Source organism: Schistocerca gregaria, chromosome 1, assembly GCF_023897955.1.
Source record: "Schistocerca gregaria isolate iqSchGreg1 chromosome 1, iqSchGreg1.2, whole genome shotgun sequence".
Taxonomy (NCBI): Eukaryota; Metazoa; Arthropoda; class Insecta; order Orthoptera; family Acrididae; genus Schistocerca; species Schistocerca gregaria.
This window is the reverse complement of record NC_064920.1, coordinates 531,159,629-531,179,450: the sequence shown is the minus strand read 5'-3', so window position 1 is coordinate 531,179,450 and position 19,822 is coordinate 531,159,629. Positions and strand designations below refer to the sequence as shown.

The window sequence follows — 19,822 nt, the reverse complement described above, 5'->3', positions numbered from 1 at the left end:
CTTATGCCATATCTTGCAACTGATTGGAAATAACTAAAGTACACTGCTCTAACACATTCTTTGCTACATATCTTGGATATTATTCTTAAGGAAAAACATGGTTAGCTAAGTTTCTGAGTAAGGTATACACTGTGTTCATTCCAGCTTCAATCTTGGTGAATTCGCTTTCCCAGAAACTTTGTGGTGCACACTTTTTCTATTTGTGTGCTATCCAGCATAAGGCACATATTTTCCCCCTCACATTTGCTCCCATACTGTATAAAGTTTGTTTTCTTTGTATTTAATGTCAGCTTACTTGAATAAAACCATGACTGTATGTATGAGAGCATTTTTTCTGCTGTAGTACACAATGATTCTTTTATATCACTAATTATGATACTCATGTCATCTACAAATAGTAGAATTTTGGCTGAGCTGTCTGGAGCCTGTATATCATTGATACACTCCTGGAAATTGAAATAAGAACACCGTGAATTCATTGTCCCAGGAAGGGGAAACTTTATTGACACATTCCTGGGGTCAGATACATCACATGATCACACTGACAGAACCACAGGCACATAGACACAGGCAACAGAGCATGCACAATGTCGGCACTAGTACAGTGTATATCCACCTTTCGCAGCAATTCAGGCTGCTATTCTCCCAAGGAGACGATCGTAGAGATGCTGGATGTAGTCCTCTGGAACGGTTTGCCATGCCATTTCCACCTGGCACCTAAGTTGGACCAGCATTCGTGCTGGACGTGCAGACCGCGTGAGACGACGCTTCATCCAGTCCCAAACATGCTCAATGGGGGACAGATCCGGAGATCTTGCTGGCCAGGATAGATAACATACACCTTCTAGAGCACGTTGGGTGGCACGGGATACATGGGGACGTGCATTGTCCTGTTGGAACAGCAAGTTCCCTTGCCGGTCTAGGAATGGTAGAACGATGGGTTCGATGACGGTTTGGATGTACCGTGCACTATTCAGTGTCCCCTCGATGATCACCAGAGTTGTACGGCCAGTGTAGGAGATTGCTCCCCACACCATGATGCCGGGTGTTGGCCCTGTGTGACTCGGTCGTATGCAGTCCTGATTGTAGCGCTCACCTGCACGGTGCCAAACACGCATACGACCAACATTGGCACCAAGGCAGAAGCGACTCTCATCGCTGAAGACGACACGTCTCCATTCGTCCCTCCATTCACGCCTGTCGCGACACCACTGGAGGCGGGCTGCATGATGTTGGGGCGTGAGAGGAAGATGGCCTAACTGTGTGCGGGACCGTAGCCCAGCTTCATGGAGACGGTTGCAAATGGTCCTCGCCGATACCCCAGGAGCAACAGTGTCCCTAATTTGCTGGGAAGTGGCGGTGCGGTCCCCTACAGCACTGCGTAGGATCCTACGGTTTTGTCGTGTGTCGCTGCGGTCTGGTCTCAGGTCGACAGGCACGTGCACCTTCCGCCGACCACTGGCGACAACATCGATGTACTGTGGAGACCTCACGCCCCACGTGTTGAGCAATTCGGCGGTACATCCACCCGGCCTCCCACATGCCCACTATACGCCCTCGCTCAAAGTCCATCAACTGCACATACGGTTCAGGTCCACGCTGTCGTGGCATGCTACCAGTGTTAAAGACTGCGATGGAGCTCCGTATGCCACGGCAAACTGGCTGACACTGACGGCGGCGGTGCACAAATTCTGCGCAGCCAGCGTCATTCGACGGCCAACACCGCGGTTCCTGGTGTGTCAGCTGTGCCGTGCGTGTGATCATTGCTTGTACAGCCTTCTCGCAGTGTCCGGAGCAAGTATGGTGGGTCTGACACACTGGTGTCAATGTGTTATTTTTTCCATTTCCAGGAGTGTATAAATTAGAAACAACAATGGGCCCAGAATGCTGCCCTGTGGAACACCTAGTTCAATTTGTTTTTGTTCAGATATGAGTATAAAATTGTGAAGATTGTTGGATGACCTCAGCTCAACAACTTGTGACCTGTTTTGCAGATAAGATTCAAACCATCGCCACACACTTTACACAAAGATGTGTCTTCCTGAGGGCTTTTACATCATCTTAATTTTTCTTTGTGTTTGACACTTACTCCATATGGTTCTATAAAAAATGGTTCATGAGGTTTTAGATTTTGTCTACATTCATAGTTTTTCACTTTTTTCAGGTATCTCACTAAACACATCTTTGTATTTCCACAACAGACTACCTAATTAATCTGTCTGTTCTTCATCTAGACTTCCATCTTCTTTGTGTTTGGTAGCCACTAATTCAGCATACTTGTCTTCACTGCATCCTTCTTCATTGTCTTCCTCTCTAATGTCAAATTTTTCATTTGCACAAATTACTCTTCCAATTTGAAAATTGCTCTCTAGGCAATTTTGGATGATTAGTTCAGTCACATGTGTTACATCTGTCTTTGGATTGGTAAGCCTTAACCTTTTGTTATTCCAGTCAAAATCTGCATTTACTCCTTGTATCCAATTCATTGTGAACAAAATATTTTCATTGGGTCAGGTATTACAAAACATTCTTGGTTATGCTGTACATCATTAATGGTGAAAGAAATTAAGGCTTGCCTGTTCACAACTTTGATGTGCCTACCAGTTAATTTTGATTCCAATAACAGGATATTCTTCAACGTCAACACTATGTCTTATCTGCTCTCTAAATTTTTCAGAAGTGGCACAGACAGGACTACCCGTGTCTAAGAGGCAAATTCCTTCATAATTTACAACCTTTACATGTATATATGGGCAACTCAAACCTTTTTCCTTCCTGCTTTCTTCATCTTCATGCAACAAATCATCCTCAATATCTCTAAAGTCTAAGTCGTTTATACAATTTTTTCTGTACAATTTCTCTTACTTGTCTGAATTTTACTTGGAAGTACATCAGATGATTGCTTGATGTCATGTCCCTCTTTTACACACTGTTTACTTTTCCCGAACTGATCTCACTGTAAGGCTGCAGATTGCTTCTACTTTCCCAGTTGTAACGCAATTCTTCACAAATAATCTTGATGAGTCTTTTTACTCCGTCACTGTCACTATAACCCTTGTAAGTATCTCATAAAGTTTCTAGCATCATATCTAAATCATAATGTAGATTCACGTGTTTCTTATCTGACAATACCTTCCCAGTTTTCATTGGTACAATCTGATTCTCATATTCTTCGTAATACTACTGACACCATCTTCTTCACCATTAATTAAATCTTCTTTAACCTTCATATACCCCATGCTGTCTAATTCTTCCTCCCATTCATTATTACTACTGTCACTTTCACTATCAACATCGTCACACATGCTATCATCTCCAATACTAGGCACTTCTACAACATCTTTACAATGATCATCAGAATTGTTGACAAGTACACCAGTACAAGTATCATCACTTAAGTGCTTAACAGTGCTAGATTCTTCCTCCATTAATTTACCTAATCCAAACTCATCAGGACTTATCAGACCCAAATTTTCTTTGCAAACTTCTTTGCCACACTGATTATATAGACTTGAGATAGTATCCTCCTCTAACAGAACCTCTTCAACATTCTAACAGATGCTATTACTTCTACCTTCAACACTTTCATTCATAATTTTCCAGAATTTACTGTCAAACTGTAATTTGCTAATTTGATGTGCTCTTCTCACATTAGTTCTGTCATTTACACTCCAATATCTTTGATTACTCTGTTTTATGATGTCTCTAGGCTTGTGGTGTTTAGCCTGATTTCCGTACTTATTTCTCACCCCAAACTGACAGGCTCCAAATGAGGTGTCCACCAGTTTAAATTGACTGGTCTTGATTGGTGATTATCCACTGTCTGTTCTTATTCTCCTAAGGTAACTCCCTGTTGTCATATCCTCTATTTCCATTCCCATTTCTATGGTTGATCCATATATTATCACTTCTATCCAACTTATCTACGTACCTCAAGAACTGATCTACAGTGTCATCTGGTCCATAAATCAACTCCCACTGTATTCTCTTCAGTAATCTCCTTTTTAAGACATCTATTTGTAGTAGTTCATCAAAAGATTTGTTTAAGTGTACTAATTTCCTCAACTGGTTTTCACAAAAACACTTCAAGCTACCATTACCTTCCCTATACATTCGACCATTCAAAAACTTACTCTTAATCCTAGCTTGCTCAGATGTAGACCAAAACTTGTTTAAGAACTTTCTTTCAAATTCATCATAAGACATGGTATAATTAACATTCTGATTGGCCCATGAGATTGCTTCTCCATCCAAAAATCTCTTAACAAATTTAATTTTAACATTGTATGTTATGTCATTACTAAAATTATCTTGACAATTCAATAAAACATCAACTGGATGCAATTTACCATCTCCTGGAAAGCATTTTAAAGGTATGCCACCCCATACACAATTAATATTGCTAACAAAATTTCTTTGAGCTACACCCTCTTGTAGTTCTACAACTTTCTTACTTAAATCTAGAACATTACTTTTACACAAATCTATTTTTTCATCATACCTTAGTTCTACATTACTTATTTGATTGGAAATGCCTGTAAATTTTAGCTCAGAGTTCCTTTGGAAAGCATCTACTTTCTCTTCTAACAGTCTCCTAATCTGAACAACCTTTACTTTAAGTTTAGAATTTTCGACTTCTTCATGTTTATCTAGTTTTTCAAATCTCTCCTCATTTTTGGACTACTCTTGTAAGAAATTAATTTCTAATATTTCTAACCTTCCTTCTACTGCTCCTACATGAGTATTTTGTTAACCCTGTCCTGTCTCAACAGTAATTCTTAATGCTACCAAATGCTCCTGGATTCCCCTAATCTCATTAGTATTTTCAGTAACAGTATTCTTTAATTCCACCATTTGTTGACTGAATTGCTGATTTAACTGTAGACCCTGTTGACCAATATCCTTAATCTGTCCCACCTCTTCCTTAGCTTCTTGCCTAATCTGTCCCATCTGTTCCTTCGCATCTTGCCTAATCTGTCCCGTCTGTTCCTTCGCATCTTGCCTAATCTGTCCCGTCTGTTCCTTCGCTTCTTTCATATGCTGGATTAATAACATTAACAAATCATCTCCACCTACATTTCCCTGTGCAACATCATTTCCCTGTGCAACATTTTCACTGGAACCCTCTCCACGAAAGCTTTGATCTACTTTTTGATTACTATTGAGCAATAGTTCACTGATACTTGCTCCTAGGTCTGAAGTGTTTTCTGTAGATTCACTACTAACTCCTTTCTTCTCACTCATTTTTGCATAGTCTTTATTAATCATAGTAAATTATAAAATGTAAAACTTCCTACACAAATGATTGTCACTTTCACAAAAACACTTATTAAGAAAATAAACTGTTACTCGCATGATGGTTGACAGTGCTATCCGAGAATGTGTGCCTTTTTTAATCCACACCAACTCTTCACATGCAGCAACATCTGTTCATTCTGTGTTCCACAACACAAAATTTTTCAAGACAATTTATGTTGGCATTTGTCTTACATTCACCTGAAACAGTCACTTGTTAAACATATTTCCACATTTCAAACATCAATCCCAGCTCAGCTCCACTAAATGTTACGATTCATATTGAATGTTAATTAAGTTTCTTCTGCCTGGTCCAATGATGTATGAATCAGAAATTTTCATGCTTCACAAAATTTATGCACATTAATTGACATCCGAACTGCACAGTCATCATGTAAACAAACCTCTGACAGGCTTCACTGATCTCTTTGACTTCCAAGAGAAACTTCAAATCTGACTTGTCGCAGCATCACTGCATTGCTTTTTATAGAATTTTAACAATAGCTTTCAAAATAAAGCATTATTAATTTTGTACAATTTTGATGTTGCAATTAAAATTTACAAAATGTAAAGAAACTGATGTTACAGCTAAATAAGGTATAAAATACAACATTGAATGACAATCTTGTATAGTAATATCTTTAGTTTTCCATAAGAAAATCATTCTGAACTTTAATTACAATAATGTCTTTCATATTATTGTAGTTACATAATTAATTACAGTTTGGATTTGGTTACTGACTTGCGATGACAGTACAGAGCTCATGCTTTATCTATTAAATACATAGAATGTACAAATAAGGCCTCAAATTTTAGAAATTGGAAAACTGTGAGATGTAAACAATTGGAGAGTTAACTAGAAATGTAATTACAAAGAATTTTAAATGCAGAGGAAGACATAAAAATAAATAACAAATGAAAATACAACACATGGTAATAACTTTTAAGCTATTGCAGTCTTTCTTGGCGTATTCCACTGATGAGTTCTTCTCGGGTTATCAGCCAAGTGGTGGCATCATCTTGTTGCATCGTTTCAATGAGTTTTGTACCCATAGTCTTTTAAGCTGTTTCTCAAGATAGTGAGGTCTAAGGTTACTGGATTTTTAGATTACCATTTTGTTGATTAGGAGCACTGATTTTTCATGCTAATATCTCTACAGTCTCTAGTTATTTATTTCTAAGGACTTATTACTTTTATTTATTTCTAAGGATTTATTACTTCAGTTTCTTGATTAGTTACTTAATTTAATATATGTACATAATTTTATCAATGACAACAACCCACCAATAATTATGGCAATGCACGTCCTTCCAGAACATTCCACATGCCTTCGAAATGAATACCAAGTTTTTTTATCAAATAGGACAGAATGATATATATAAAGACACACATACGAATCCTTAGGAAGCACTGAATTGTCTGATAACTATCTGGATGCATATTAAAAAAAAAAAAAAGGGTGTATCGGACATTCATATGAGTCCTGGGGGAGGCTGTACCATTATAAGCACATCAGACCAGTCAGGAGACTGATGATAAATAAACATCCCCTTGGCCACATCCTTCACTAGTTCCTGACATCTGCCTTTCTATCCCCTTCTTTGCCGCTACTGCTCCTAATATGGCTCTACACATTCCACCAACACACCTACAGGGTTTTCCCCTTCTCTTCATCTCTCCTCTGTCTTCTCCCTATCCCCCCCCCCCCCCCTACCACCACGATGACCACCACCACCACCACCATCAGCACCAGCACTGTCTCCTAATTCTGCACCTAGAAGCCCATCCTGTGCCCACCAAATCCCGGCATGCTCTCATGTCTCACAGGCAACACATCATTGTTCCTCAAGTTTACCCCCTTCCTCCCCCCCCCCCCCCCCCCCCCCCAGCCTGAGACAGTGAAAGGTATGCTTGCCTGGATGTGTGTGTGTGTGTGTGTTTTCTGTTATATAAGAACTTTTTGTCTGAAAGCTTAAATGTTTAGTAGTCTTTTCATGGAGCCTGTCTGGAACTTAACACTTCCTCTATGTGGTCCATCCTAGACTTTGCATTGTTCGATCATGCAAAATATATATTTAATTTTTGAAGAGGAGAATAATAGCTGAATTAAGTGATGAAGTGCTGAAACACTGAGTGCATCACAAGCAGATATGCAGCCTTATACAGAATAGAAATGTGGGCAAAGAGTTCAGACAAGAAGAGAATAGAAGCTTTTAAGTGTTGTGGTACAGGAGACTGCTGAAGATTTGGTGCATAGATTGGATAACTAGTGTGAGAAGGCACTGAAACTGAATTGGGAAGAAAAGAAATTTGTGGCTCATCTTAAGTAACAGATGGGTTTGGCTCATAGGACACATCCTGAGGATCCAAAAATTGTTAATCTGGTAATAGAGGAAAATGCAGAAGGTAAACAGCAGAGGGCATACCATGCTTTCCTGTAGTAAGCAATTTCAAACTAATGTAGGTTGCTGTAGTTATGAAGCATTTTGCACAAGCTAGACTAGTGTGGAGAGCTCCATCAAACCAGTCTTCAGAAGGAAACCACAAGAACAACTCTGTTTCCTCCTAATGTCCTTAGAAATTGGATTATACCATGGAAATAAAGGTTGGGAAATGAGAATGCCAAGATTAATTTGTATGGAATCTCTCAAAAAATATTTCTACATATTATGAAGACTGAAGAGTTACGTACGGAGAAAAATTTATGTGGAACAAACATTAAGAAAACTATGTTGCTGTAACAAGTTTTCAAGCACCAAGGATTTACTAGTTTTGTAATACAATTATTAGAATAACATAAAATCTTGAAAGTGGTGACTGCAGTTAGAATGTAGAAATGAAGACCCTAGTAAAATATTATGAAATATAATGGTCAGATCTGTTCAGTCTGCTGAAGAGGGTTAAAAGTAAATGAAAGTTTGTGGATACTAACATTCATTATTAGACTACACAACAGGATGTAAGGCTCTATTTTTGCTTTGTCATCACCATTTAATCAAATGTGACCACTAGAAAATAGAAGTAGTTGAAACCTGTGTAGTTTCCTTAATTAAACCTCAATTACTTGGTTGCAAATGTTATAAATACAATAAGTGAAACTATGTTTTGGATTCGATATAAGAAGGGCTGTCACAAATGTTAGATCAAAACAACCATATATTGCAACGTGCTTAAAATATTTTTGCTACAGCATTTACTTCAGTCATGCAAGTTATTATAGAAATCTTAGAGGTTGAGTGAACATGTCCAACAATGTTTGTCCATAAAATTAGTTATAGAAATTAAATACCATTAGTGATGTTTTCTCTACAATATTAATCTCTTTTGTCAAATGTGTGACTTTCTCCACGTAGTTCACAAGTTTTTAATATCAAGTAATAATATTTTTAACTTGAAATGTGAAAAATACCAATTTCATATGTCAGACTTTGCTTTTGTGATTATGCCAATAACATTTTCAAAGTTACCTATTTCAAATATGGAAAAAGGCAATCAACATTTTCTTTTGCATAATGCGAGTTAAACACCAACTACATTTTAAATGTTACCTATATAAACAAAGAAACACAGTCACATGTGAATTAAAAGTAACTTTTCAAGATTTATGATTATACTGGAAATCCGTTTCACAGATCAACTTTCAAATATAGTTCCCTATTGTGTTTTTGTTTTACTGCCCCTGACATCAGTATTTAGAATCCAGTATCTTGTTGGAAGCATTTCCCTTGCTCTTCCAGGTCCACCCCTGTGTACTCTTTGCACTTATGTAGATGAGAATCAAAAATATGTACTTTGAATGACATCCTGCATCCCGCAATGCTGTAGTTTTTGCTACATGCTTGACCTGTTGCGCATTGTTTTTGGCCTTATTATTCTCCAAAAAATCCTGAACTACTGAACTGTTGTAAGGCAAATCCAAACAAAATTCTCCTTCCCAATGAGCTTCTTTGAAATTCCTTGCAGTGTATGATCTGCCTTATCTGTGGTTCTGGTAAAAAACGAGCCTTGACCGTTGCCTCAGACAATCAGGGGAAGAAGCCTAGGAGTTATTCAAAGGCTGTCAAGTCCTAATGAGACCTCTAAAAAACAGCTTCATGAGACCCAACTTTATGTGTACCAGAGGCATCGGCACCTAACCTTTGTTGGGTCTATTAGTAGTTCACAATCTACAACATTCTTTCCCACATAGAATTCTTTTCTCTTTTTCCATTCTTGCCACTAATTGTGAGCCTCCAATCCCCTATTATACCAAAAATAAAGGAAGCAGTGAAACTTAATAAATCTACTTGGAAGACCCACTACAAAACAAAAATGCTTTTGTTTATATATTAAAAACAAAGATTCCAAGACTTACCAAGCGGGAAAGCGCTGGCAGACAGGCACAATGAACAAAACACACACACAGAATTACTAGCTTTCGCAACTGATGGTTGCTTCTTCAGGAAAGAGGGAAAGAGAGGGAAAGATGAAAGGATGTGGGTTTTAAGGGAGAGGGTAAGGAGTCATTCCAATCCCGGGAGCGGAAAGACTTCCCTTAGGGGGAAAAAAGGACAGGTATATACTCGCACATACACACATATCCATCCACACATACACAGACACAAGCAGACATATGTAAAGGCCTCCTTACCCTCTCCCTTAAAACCCACATCCTTTCGTCTTTCCCTCTCCTTCCCTCTTTCCTGAAGAAGCAACCGTTGGTTGCAAAAGCTTGAATTTTGTGTGTATGTTTGTGTATCTATCGACCTGCCAGCGCTTTTGGTTGGTAAGTCACATCAACTTTGTTTTTAGATATATTTTTTTCCCACGTGGAACGTTTCCATATATGATGAATATAATAGAGGGAAATATTCCACGTGGGAAAAATATATCTAAAAACAAAGATGATGTGACTTACCAAACAAAAGTACTGGCAGGTCGATAGACACCCAAACAAACATAAATACAAACATACACACAAAATTCAAGTTTTCGCAACCAATGGTTGCTTCTTCAGGAAAGAGGAAGGAGAGGGAAGGACGAAAGGATGTTGGCTTTAAGGGAGAGGGTAAGGAGTCATTCTAATCCCAGGAGTGGAAAGACTTACACACATATCCATCTGCACATACACAGACATAAGCAGACATATTTTTCCCACGTGGAATGTTTCCCTTCTCTTTTGAACAGAAAAATCCAACAGCTAAGCAAACAATTCATAAAAATGTTGTTGAAAATGAAAATACAATAAAATATTGTCCAGTGTACTTCCAGAATCTTGCACTTCTTACAAGCAAAATGTGCCATCAAGAGTTTGTTCTAATTCCCTACGGGAACACCAAAGTATGTTTTGTAGGACTCTCACATCTTATGAGATACTGAACCATACTAATTTGTTGTTTTTGTCTTGGTAAAATGACCACATACGTAGCAGCAAAATTTATCTCTTGGATATTTGCCATCTTTTAAGAATGTAATTAACCCTATATGAAAACTGAAGATAAAACTGTACTAATCAATGGGAGGCCATATTACATCACTAAACTATCAGAAATACATTGAAAATGGAACAAAATATAAAATCACTAAATGTCAGTGTCCTAGTAATAAAAGCAAAGTTTATGAGAAATAACGGATATTTTTCACACTCTTTAGAGGAAGGTAGTTAGGAAACAACAGTTGAAACAAAGACAAAAACCTAAAATTTGTTATGCTTTTGGTATGTATTTATTTCCTTATGGTCAGATTTCATTTTGTATTCCTGTTGATTTATAGAGCAATAATTTGACACTATGAATATAATAATTTGAAATTTCATTTGTATAATATGTCACACTGCCTTATATTCATAATGCACTGTAGCATTACATTTTTCTTTTATTGCAGAATAACAAAATTCCCTTTTTCCTGCGCAAGTTCTACTCCAGTTAAATGAGACAAAAATATAACGTTTTCTCCTCAAAAACTATGACACAAACAAGAAAAATTATGTTAGGTGATGTAAATTAAAATAACTGTGGCTGTTTACATTCATTGTTTTATAAGGAAATATTTTCCTTCATTTAAAATAGTTGTCTAGCTGTGTATGTATTAGTGTTTGTGTCAATAAATTATAGTTATTTGTACACAATATGATGTCTTCTTGTCACTGTAATTCTGAATACTGAAAAATAAAATCTATGCCCAGCCACTTGAGTATTCAGGCCAATGCATTATTATATCGGGTAAGATGGTTTACCATTGTGCCCTGAAAGTCTTTCTTGGTGGCTTCGTCACAGTTTTCAAATTGTACTCCCTGTTAAAGACAAAGTATAAATTATAGTGCCAAGTCTGTTCAATGTTTCCAGTGAATGTGGCAGTTTTTGCATGGGACAAACTGTAGACCATGTCACAAGCTCATATGCTGAAGGTGCGCCAGATAAGACAAATGAAGCTAGACAAGTTGACCATAGCAGGATGTTGACTAGATGATCATCTCAAAACAATGTTGGAAAAATGAAAAACTTGGCCAATGCAACAACTTGTAGTGATTTAATTGTAAAACGGTGACAATTATTCAATTCTATCACAATAATTTTATTAAATGTCAGGGGAATATACTTAATAGGGAATGGGTGAAGGTTTGGTACACTAAGCAAAAATAAAACAATGACACGTATAGTAGACAAGAAAGCTAATTTCAAAGATGGCATTGGCTACTTGTACTCCATGAAATCATGTAGCTAGATACTTTTTGACTCAACTTAAGATATATGTGTAAAGTTTCGTCCACCTCTGAAACATTCTGGATTCCACCAAGATGTGCATTAAGGTGGACACTTAGCTATTCCTTAAACTCAAGAGCCTTAACTTTTATAGATGATAGTCACGACAACTGTTGAAATCTCAAGAATTTTAACTAGTGAACTTTGCTTGAGAAATGAGAAGATTTCATGCAACTATTTGACATTTTCTTCCTTTGACTTTTTATGAAGTGTGTAGCTGTGTGTCATGTGGCTGACAGTGCTGAATGCTTTTGTAGTTTTGTATTGTGTTTGTGTTGTCATGGACAGATATTAAATGAAATTAAGGAAGAGGTTAAAATCAATCCAGTGCCAACAGGTTGCCTACTCTTCTCAAATATATCTTAGGGGGCTTCCAAGCTTAACATTGCAATCTGAAGACTGGAGAACCATCATCACTGTGACATATGACATAACCATGAGGCACAGCATACAGGTATTGAATTCAACTTACGGCTTTCACATACAGCCTTATCATCATAATCCTTATGTGACCATCTTATACCACCTCAAAAGTCAAACGGCATAGTGGGTATAAAAGTATCTTTCATCTTTCAGATTTGAAGTGGCAGTTGAACACTATTGCCTTGTCATATGTCTGTGAACTCATTTACAAAAACAGGAATTTTAATTGTATGCAGGTCTTAAATAGGTGCTAAATAAGTGTAGTAATACCTTACATAAAACATCGTCTTACATATTCAAAATATGAAGCTCTGGCATGTCAGTTCAAGTAAGTTCATTGAAAATGTGTACCATTTTAAAAAGACACTCACTCTCTCATTGTTCACTAGAAAGTGAAATGAAATAACTCTGGATTATTTGAACTCATCAGGTACATCAAGGGGTCACATTCTACTACTTCTCCATAATACATTTTCATATTTAGGTCCTCAAAAATTCAAGATGATAAAATCAACTTAGTAGCCAAATAGAATTTACACCATTGTTTATTGTTTACATATTGAATTTGCAACATCTTTATCATAGAAAGATTGTTAAGTGAGAAACTAAATAGAAACAGGCCAATATAATCAACAACTTAATTTAAAATTGTTAAAGCTTTCATGGCAACTTAATGGCAAACTGCATGTTGGCTTCTGTCTCAGGCTCTTCGGCTGATGTTTGTTAGATAATTTTCAGATGTCTCACAAGCACTAATGGTTGACATCATCAAAGCTTCACCCTCCATTGTTAGTGGAGGACTGAAATCGAGCTCACTGCCACAAATTATATGTATCTAGCATGCCAATATTCTAGGGCTTTCCCATGGTCATTTCCAGTGCCGTTCTCCTCTTGTTACCTGCAAGTCATTTGCTGCAGCATGGGAATCCAGGATCCATTCACCTTGAGGCTTTCTTCTATCTAGTTGAAGCTATTCTAATATTTTGTATTTCTATAACTTCTCTGACCAAGTGGGTGTGATAGCTCTTCTCTATAGCCAGAACATCTGTCATCGAATTTTATTATGTGATTGGCCACACACAGTGTGTACTCTGCCACAGATGGAATCATTGGATGAGCAATTAACACAAGGATCACAGAACATATGCGGCACTGTAGGTTGGGGCAAGTGGAGAAATCAGCCGTGGCAGAGCACACACTGTGTGAGGCTGACCACATAGTAAAATTTGCCAACACAGAATTTCTGGTGTAGAGAAGAACTGTCATACCGGCTTGTTCAGAGGAACAATAGAAATACATAAAAGTGAGAGTAGCTTCAACAAGAAAGAAGAAAGCCTCAAGGTGAATGGATTCTGGATTCCTATGCTGCAATGAATTGTCGATTCAGGTAGCAAAAGGAGAATCACACCAGAAATGACCATGAGAAAGCCCTCGGATCTTGGTGTGCCAAGTACACAAGCTTGTCTCCAGTCCACTACAAGCAATAGAGGGAAGGCTTTGACAATGCCAGCCACTCATGCTGGTGAAACATCAGAAAAATTATCAAACAAATGTTGGCTGAAGAACCCAAGACTGAAGGCCACAGGCAGTCTGTCAACTTAATTTAAAACTTTCATTTTCAGAAAACTTTAGTTTATAGTAAATAATGTACAAAAATTAAAGCCTTTATGAATATAATAATTAATGTCTTCCCATTCTCTTGATAATAACTGACTCAACCAAAATTTATACTTTATGTTCATTATAAAAGCAAATACTTATTGTTAACTAATGTTGGCTTATATTTAAGTTACAATTCTTTTTTTATGAATATGCACACAACAATAACCTGCGTAGTTTTGGTGACATCTGTAAGTCAAGAGTTCCATGGATGCTGTTTTAAATAAACAGCATATCTATACTTTTAAGCCCCCCACGAACCATGGACCTTGCGGTTGGTGGGGAGGTATGTGTGCCTCGTTGATACAGATAGCTGTACTGTAGGTGCAACCACAACAGAGGGGTACCTGCTGAGAGGCCAGACAAACGTGTAGTTCCTGAGGAGGTGCAGCAGCCTTCTCAGTAGTTGCAGGGGCAACAGTCTGCATGATTGACTGATCTGGCATTGTAACATTAACCAAAACAGTCTAGTTGTGCTGGTACTGCGAACAGCTAAAAGCAATAGGAAACTACAGCCATAATTTTTCCTGAGGGCATGCAGCTTTACTGTATTGTTAAATTACGATGGCGTCCTCTTGGGTAAATTATTTCGAAGGTAAAAATAGTCCCACAATCGGATCACCAGGCGGTGACTACTCAGGACATCGTAATTAGGAGAAAGAAAACTGGTGTTCTACGGATTGGAACATGGAATGTCAGATCCCTTAATCAGGCAGGTAGGTTAGAAAATTTAAAAAGGGAAATTGATAGGTTAAAGTTAGATATAGTGGGAATTAAAGAAGTTCAGTGGCAGGAGGAACCAGACTTTTGGTCAGGTGAATACAGGTTTATAAATACAAAATCAAATAGGGGTAATGGAGGATTAGGTTTAATAATGAATAAAAACAATAGGAGCATGGGTAAGCTACTATGAACAGCATAGTGAATGCATAATTGTAGCCAAGATAGACACGAAGCTAACAGCTACCACAGTAGTACACATTTCTATACCAACTAGCTCCACAGACGATGAAGAGATTGAGGATATGTATGAGGAGATTAAAAAAAAAATTATTTGGATAGTGAAGTGAGATGAAAATTTAATAGTCATGGTGGACTGGAATTTGATAGTAGGAAAAGGAAGTATGTGAATGTGGAATGGGGGTTAGAAATGAAAGAGGAAGCCATCTGGTAGAATTTTGCTTTACTTAATCATAGCAAGCACCTGGTTTAAGAATCATTAAAGAAAGTTGTATATGTGGAAGAGGCCTGGAGACATTGAAAGGTTTCAGATATATAATGGTAAGACAGAGATTTATGAACCAGGTTTTAAACTGTAAGATATTTCCAAGGGCTGATGTGGATTCTGACCACAGTCTGTTGGTTATGAACGATATATTAAAACTGAAGAAACTGCAGAAAGGTAGGGACTTATAGAGATGGGACCTGGATAAACTGAAAGAACCAGATGTTGTAGACAGTTTCAGAGAGAGCATTAGGGAAAAATTGACAAGAGCAGGGGAAAGAAATACAGTAGAAGAAGAATGAGTAGCTTTGAGAGATGAAATAACTAAGACAGCAGAAGATCAGGTAGGTAAAAAGACGATGGCAATTAGGAATCCTTGGGTAACAGAAGAGATATTGAATTTAATTGATGAAAGGAGAAAATATAAAAATACAGTAAATGAAGCAGGCAAAAAGGAATACAAACATCTCAAAAATGAGATCGACAGGAAGTGCAAAATGGTTAAGCAGGGATGGCTAGATGACAAAGGTAAGGATGTAGAGGCATATATCACTAGGGGTAAATTAAAGGGATCCTTGGAAGAAAGAGGTCCACTTGTATAAATATCAAGAGCTCAGACAGAAAAACAAAGAAGGGAAAGCAGAAATGTGGAAGGAGTATATAGAGGGTCTGTACAAGGGTGGTGTACTTGAGGACAATATTATGGAAATGGAACAGGATGTGGATGAAGATAAAATGGGAGGTATGATACTACATGAAAAATTTGACAGAGCACTGAAAGTGCTAAGTTGAAACAAGGCCCCGGAAGTAGGCAATATTCCATTAGAACTACTGATAGCCTTGGGAGACCCAGTCCTGGCAAAACTCTACCATCTGGTGGGCAAAATGTATGTGACAGACAAAATACCCCCAGACTTCAAGAATAATATAATAATTCCAATCCCAAAGAAAGCGGGTGTTGACAGGTGTGAAAATTACCAAACTATCAGTTTAATAAGTCACAGCTGCAAAATACTAACATTAATTCTTTACAGACGAATGGTAAAACTGATAGAAGCTGACCTCAGGGAAGATCGGTTTGGATTCCATATAAATGTTGGAACATGTGAGGCAATACTGCCCCTATGAATTACCTTACAAGATATCTACATCTATGTGATTACTCTGCTATTCACCAATTAAGTGCCTGGGAGAGGGTTCAATGAACAATCTTCAAGCTGTCTCTCTACCATTCAACTCTTGAATGGCACACTGGAAAAACGAGCACTTAAACTTTTCTGTGCAAGCCCTGGTTTCTCTTATTTTATCATGATGATCATTTCTCCCTATGTAGGTGGGTGCCAACTGAATGTTTTCACAATTGGAGGAGAAAGCTGGTGATTGAAATTTCGTGAGAAGTTCCCATCATAATGAAAAACGTCTTTGTTTTAATGATTGCCACTCCAATTCATGTGTCATGTCTGTGCCACTATCCTCCCTATTTTGCAATAATACAAACCAAGTGACTCTTATTTGAAATTTTTCAATATCGGCTGTCAGTCCCACCTGATACAAATCACACACCACACAGCAATACTCCAGGATAGGGCGGACAAGTGTAGTGTAAGCAGTCTCTTTGGCAGATCTGTTGGACCTTCTAAGTGTTCTGCCAATGAATCACATTCTTTGGTTTGCTCTACCCACAACATTATCTATATGATCATTCCAATTTAGGTTATTTGTAATTGTAATCCCTAAGTATTTAATTGAATTTACAGCCTTCAGATTTGTGTGACTTATTATGTAATCAAAATTTAGCAGATTTCTTTTATTACTCATGTCAATAACTACACACTTTTCACACCACAGAGATATCTTATCTAAATCATTTTGCAGTTCATTTTGGTCACCTGATGACTTTACAAGATGGTAAATGACAGCATCATTTGCAAATAATCTAAGAGGGCTATGCAGATTGTCTCCTATGTCGTTAATATAGACCATGAACAATAGAGGGCCTATAACACTTCCTTGGGGAGCACTAGATATTAGTTCTGTATTACTCAATGACTTGCCATCTATTACTATGAACTGTGACTTTTCTGAGAGGAAATCACGAATCCAGTCACACAACTGAGGCGATATTCCATAGGCACACAGTTTTGTTAGAAGATGATTGTGAGGAATGGTTTCGAAAACCTTCTGAAAATCTAATAACATGGAATAAATTTGACATCCCCTGTTGATAGCACTTGTTACTTCATGAGTATAAAGAGCTAGTTGTGTTTCACTAGAACCATATTTTCTGAATCAGTGCTGACTATGTGTCAATAATTCGTTTTCTTTGAGGTACTTCATAATGTTTAAATACAGTATATGTTCCAAAACCCTGCTGCAAATCGACGTTCTTGATATGGGCCAGTAATTAAATGGATTACTCCTATTTCCCTTTTTGGGTATTGATGTGACTTGAGCAACTTTCCAGTCATTAGGTACAAAACTTTCTGTGAGGGAGCAGTTGTATATAATTACTAAATATGGAGCTATTGCATCTGCATACTCTGAAAGGAAACTGACTGGTATATCATCTGGACCGGAAGTCTTGCCTTTATTAAGTGGTTTAAGCTGCTTTGCTACACTGAGGATATCTACTTCTATGTTTCTCAAGTTTGCAGTTGTTCTTGATTGGAATTCGGAAATATTTACTTCATCTTCTATGGTGAAGGAGTTCCAGAAAACTATGTTTAATAACTCTGCTTTCGTGGCAGTGTCATCAGGACTTCACCATTGTTATTCCGCAGTGAAGGTATTGATTGTGTCTTGCCACTGGTCTGCTTTATATGTGAGCAGAATCACTTTGGGTTTTCTGCCAGATTCCGAGACAGAGTTTTGTTGTGGCTCGCTTTGAAGCAAGTGCTATATTTTGAACTTCTGTAAAACTTTGCCAATCTTCATGATTTTGCATTCTTTTAAATTTGACATGCTTTTTTCATTGACTCTGCAGCAGCGATCTGACCCGTTTTGTGTACCATGGGAGATCAGTACCATCACTTACTAATTTATGTGGTATATATATCTCTCAATTGCCGTTGGTACTATCTCTTTGAAATCATTCCACATCTTTTTTATGCTTACATGATCAGATCGGAAGGAGTGGAGACTGCCTCTTAAAAAGGAATTAAGAGAATTTTTATCAGCTTTTTTAAATAGATGTATTTTGCCTTTCTTTGTGATGGTTAAGGGTGTTATGGTATTCAGCCTAGCAGAAACTTCCTTGTGGTCACTAATGCCTGTATTCATCATGATACTCCCTATTTGTCCAGGATTATTTGTTCCTAAGAGGTCAAGTATGCTTTTGCAACCATTTATGCTTCAAGTAGGCCCATTAACTAATTTTTCAAAATAATGTTTTGAGAAAGCCTTCAGCTCAATTTTGGATGATGTTTTATGCCTGCTGTCGACTTTAAATGTATAATTTTTCCAGCATATCAAGGGTAAATTGAAGTCACCACTGGCTATAATAGTGTGAGTGGGTTACCTATTTGAAATGAGACTCAAGTTTTCTTTGAACTGTTCAGCAACTATATCATCTGAGGTGGGGGTGGGGGGGGAGGGGGGTTGGGGGGGGTGGGGGTCTGTAAAATGATCCGATCAATAGTTTAGTCCAATTGTCAAGAAGAACCTCTACCCATACTATTTTGCAGGATCTATCTACTTCAGTTTCACTACAAGGCAAACTACTTCTGACAGCAATAAATACTACACCACCAACTGTATTTACTCTATCCTTTCTGAACACTGTTAGATCATTTGAAAAAATTTTGGCTGAACTTATTTCTGGCTTTAGCCAGCTTACTGTACCTATAACTATTTGAGGTTCAGTGCTATCTATCAGGGCTTGGCGCTCTGGTTTTTTCCCAACACAGTTACGACAAATTACAATCACAATACCAATTGTTTCTATAAGTACCTTACTGTGTTTAACCTACCTTCTTTTAGACAGATGCCCTTTCTGTGGTTTCCAGAGACCCTCTAACCTAAAAAACCGCCAGTCTCTTCAACACAATCCCCACTACTGAAGTAGCTGCTTCAGATTAAGGAAAGGCAAACCTATGTTTCTAGCATTTGTAGACTTAGAGAAAGCTTTTGACAATGTTGGCTGGAATACTCTCTTTCAAATTTTGAAGGAGGCTGGGTTCAATTACAGGGAGCGAAGGGCTATTTACAATATGTACAGAAACCAGATAGCACTTATAAGAGTCGAGGGGCACGAAAGGGAAGCAGTGGCTGGGAAGGGAGTGAGATGGGGTTGTAGCCTATCACCAATGTTATTCAGTCTGTATACTGAGAAGCAGTAAAGGAAACAAAAGAGAAATTTGGAGTAGGAATTAAAATTCATGGAGAAGAAATAAAAATTTTGCTCTTTCCCGATGACATTGTAATTCTGTCAGAGACAGCAACGTGGAAGAGCAGTTGAATGCAACGGACAGTGTCTTGAAA

At 37.8% G+C, this 19,822-nt stretch overlaps 1 protein-coding gene across 6 annotated transcripts in view; it reads left to right on the top strand.

The window, feature by feature from the left end:
* Positions 1–19,822, top strand: part of LOC126355145 (cingulin-like) — a 507,535-nt gene that overhangs the window by 482,527 nt on the left and 5,186 nt on the right. The window contains exon 15 of one of the 6 annotated variants that reach the window (XM_050005351.1): positions 11,159–11,475. The exons of 2 other annotated variants lie outside the window; for them this stretch is intronic. In XM_050005351.1, the coding sequence (XP_049861308.1) occupies positions 11,159–11,207 (49 nt within the window). In that variant the 3' untranslated portion in view covers positions 11,208–11,475. Of the gene's footprint in view, positions 1–11,158; positions 11,476–19,822 lie in introns of those variants that run through there. 3 more of the 6 variants (XM_050005368.1, XM_050005383.1, XM_050005376.1) reach the window with 3 other exon arrangements.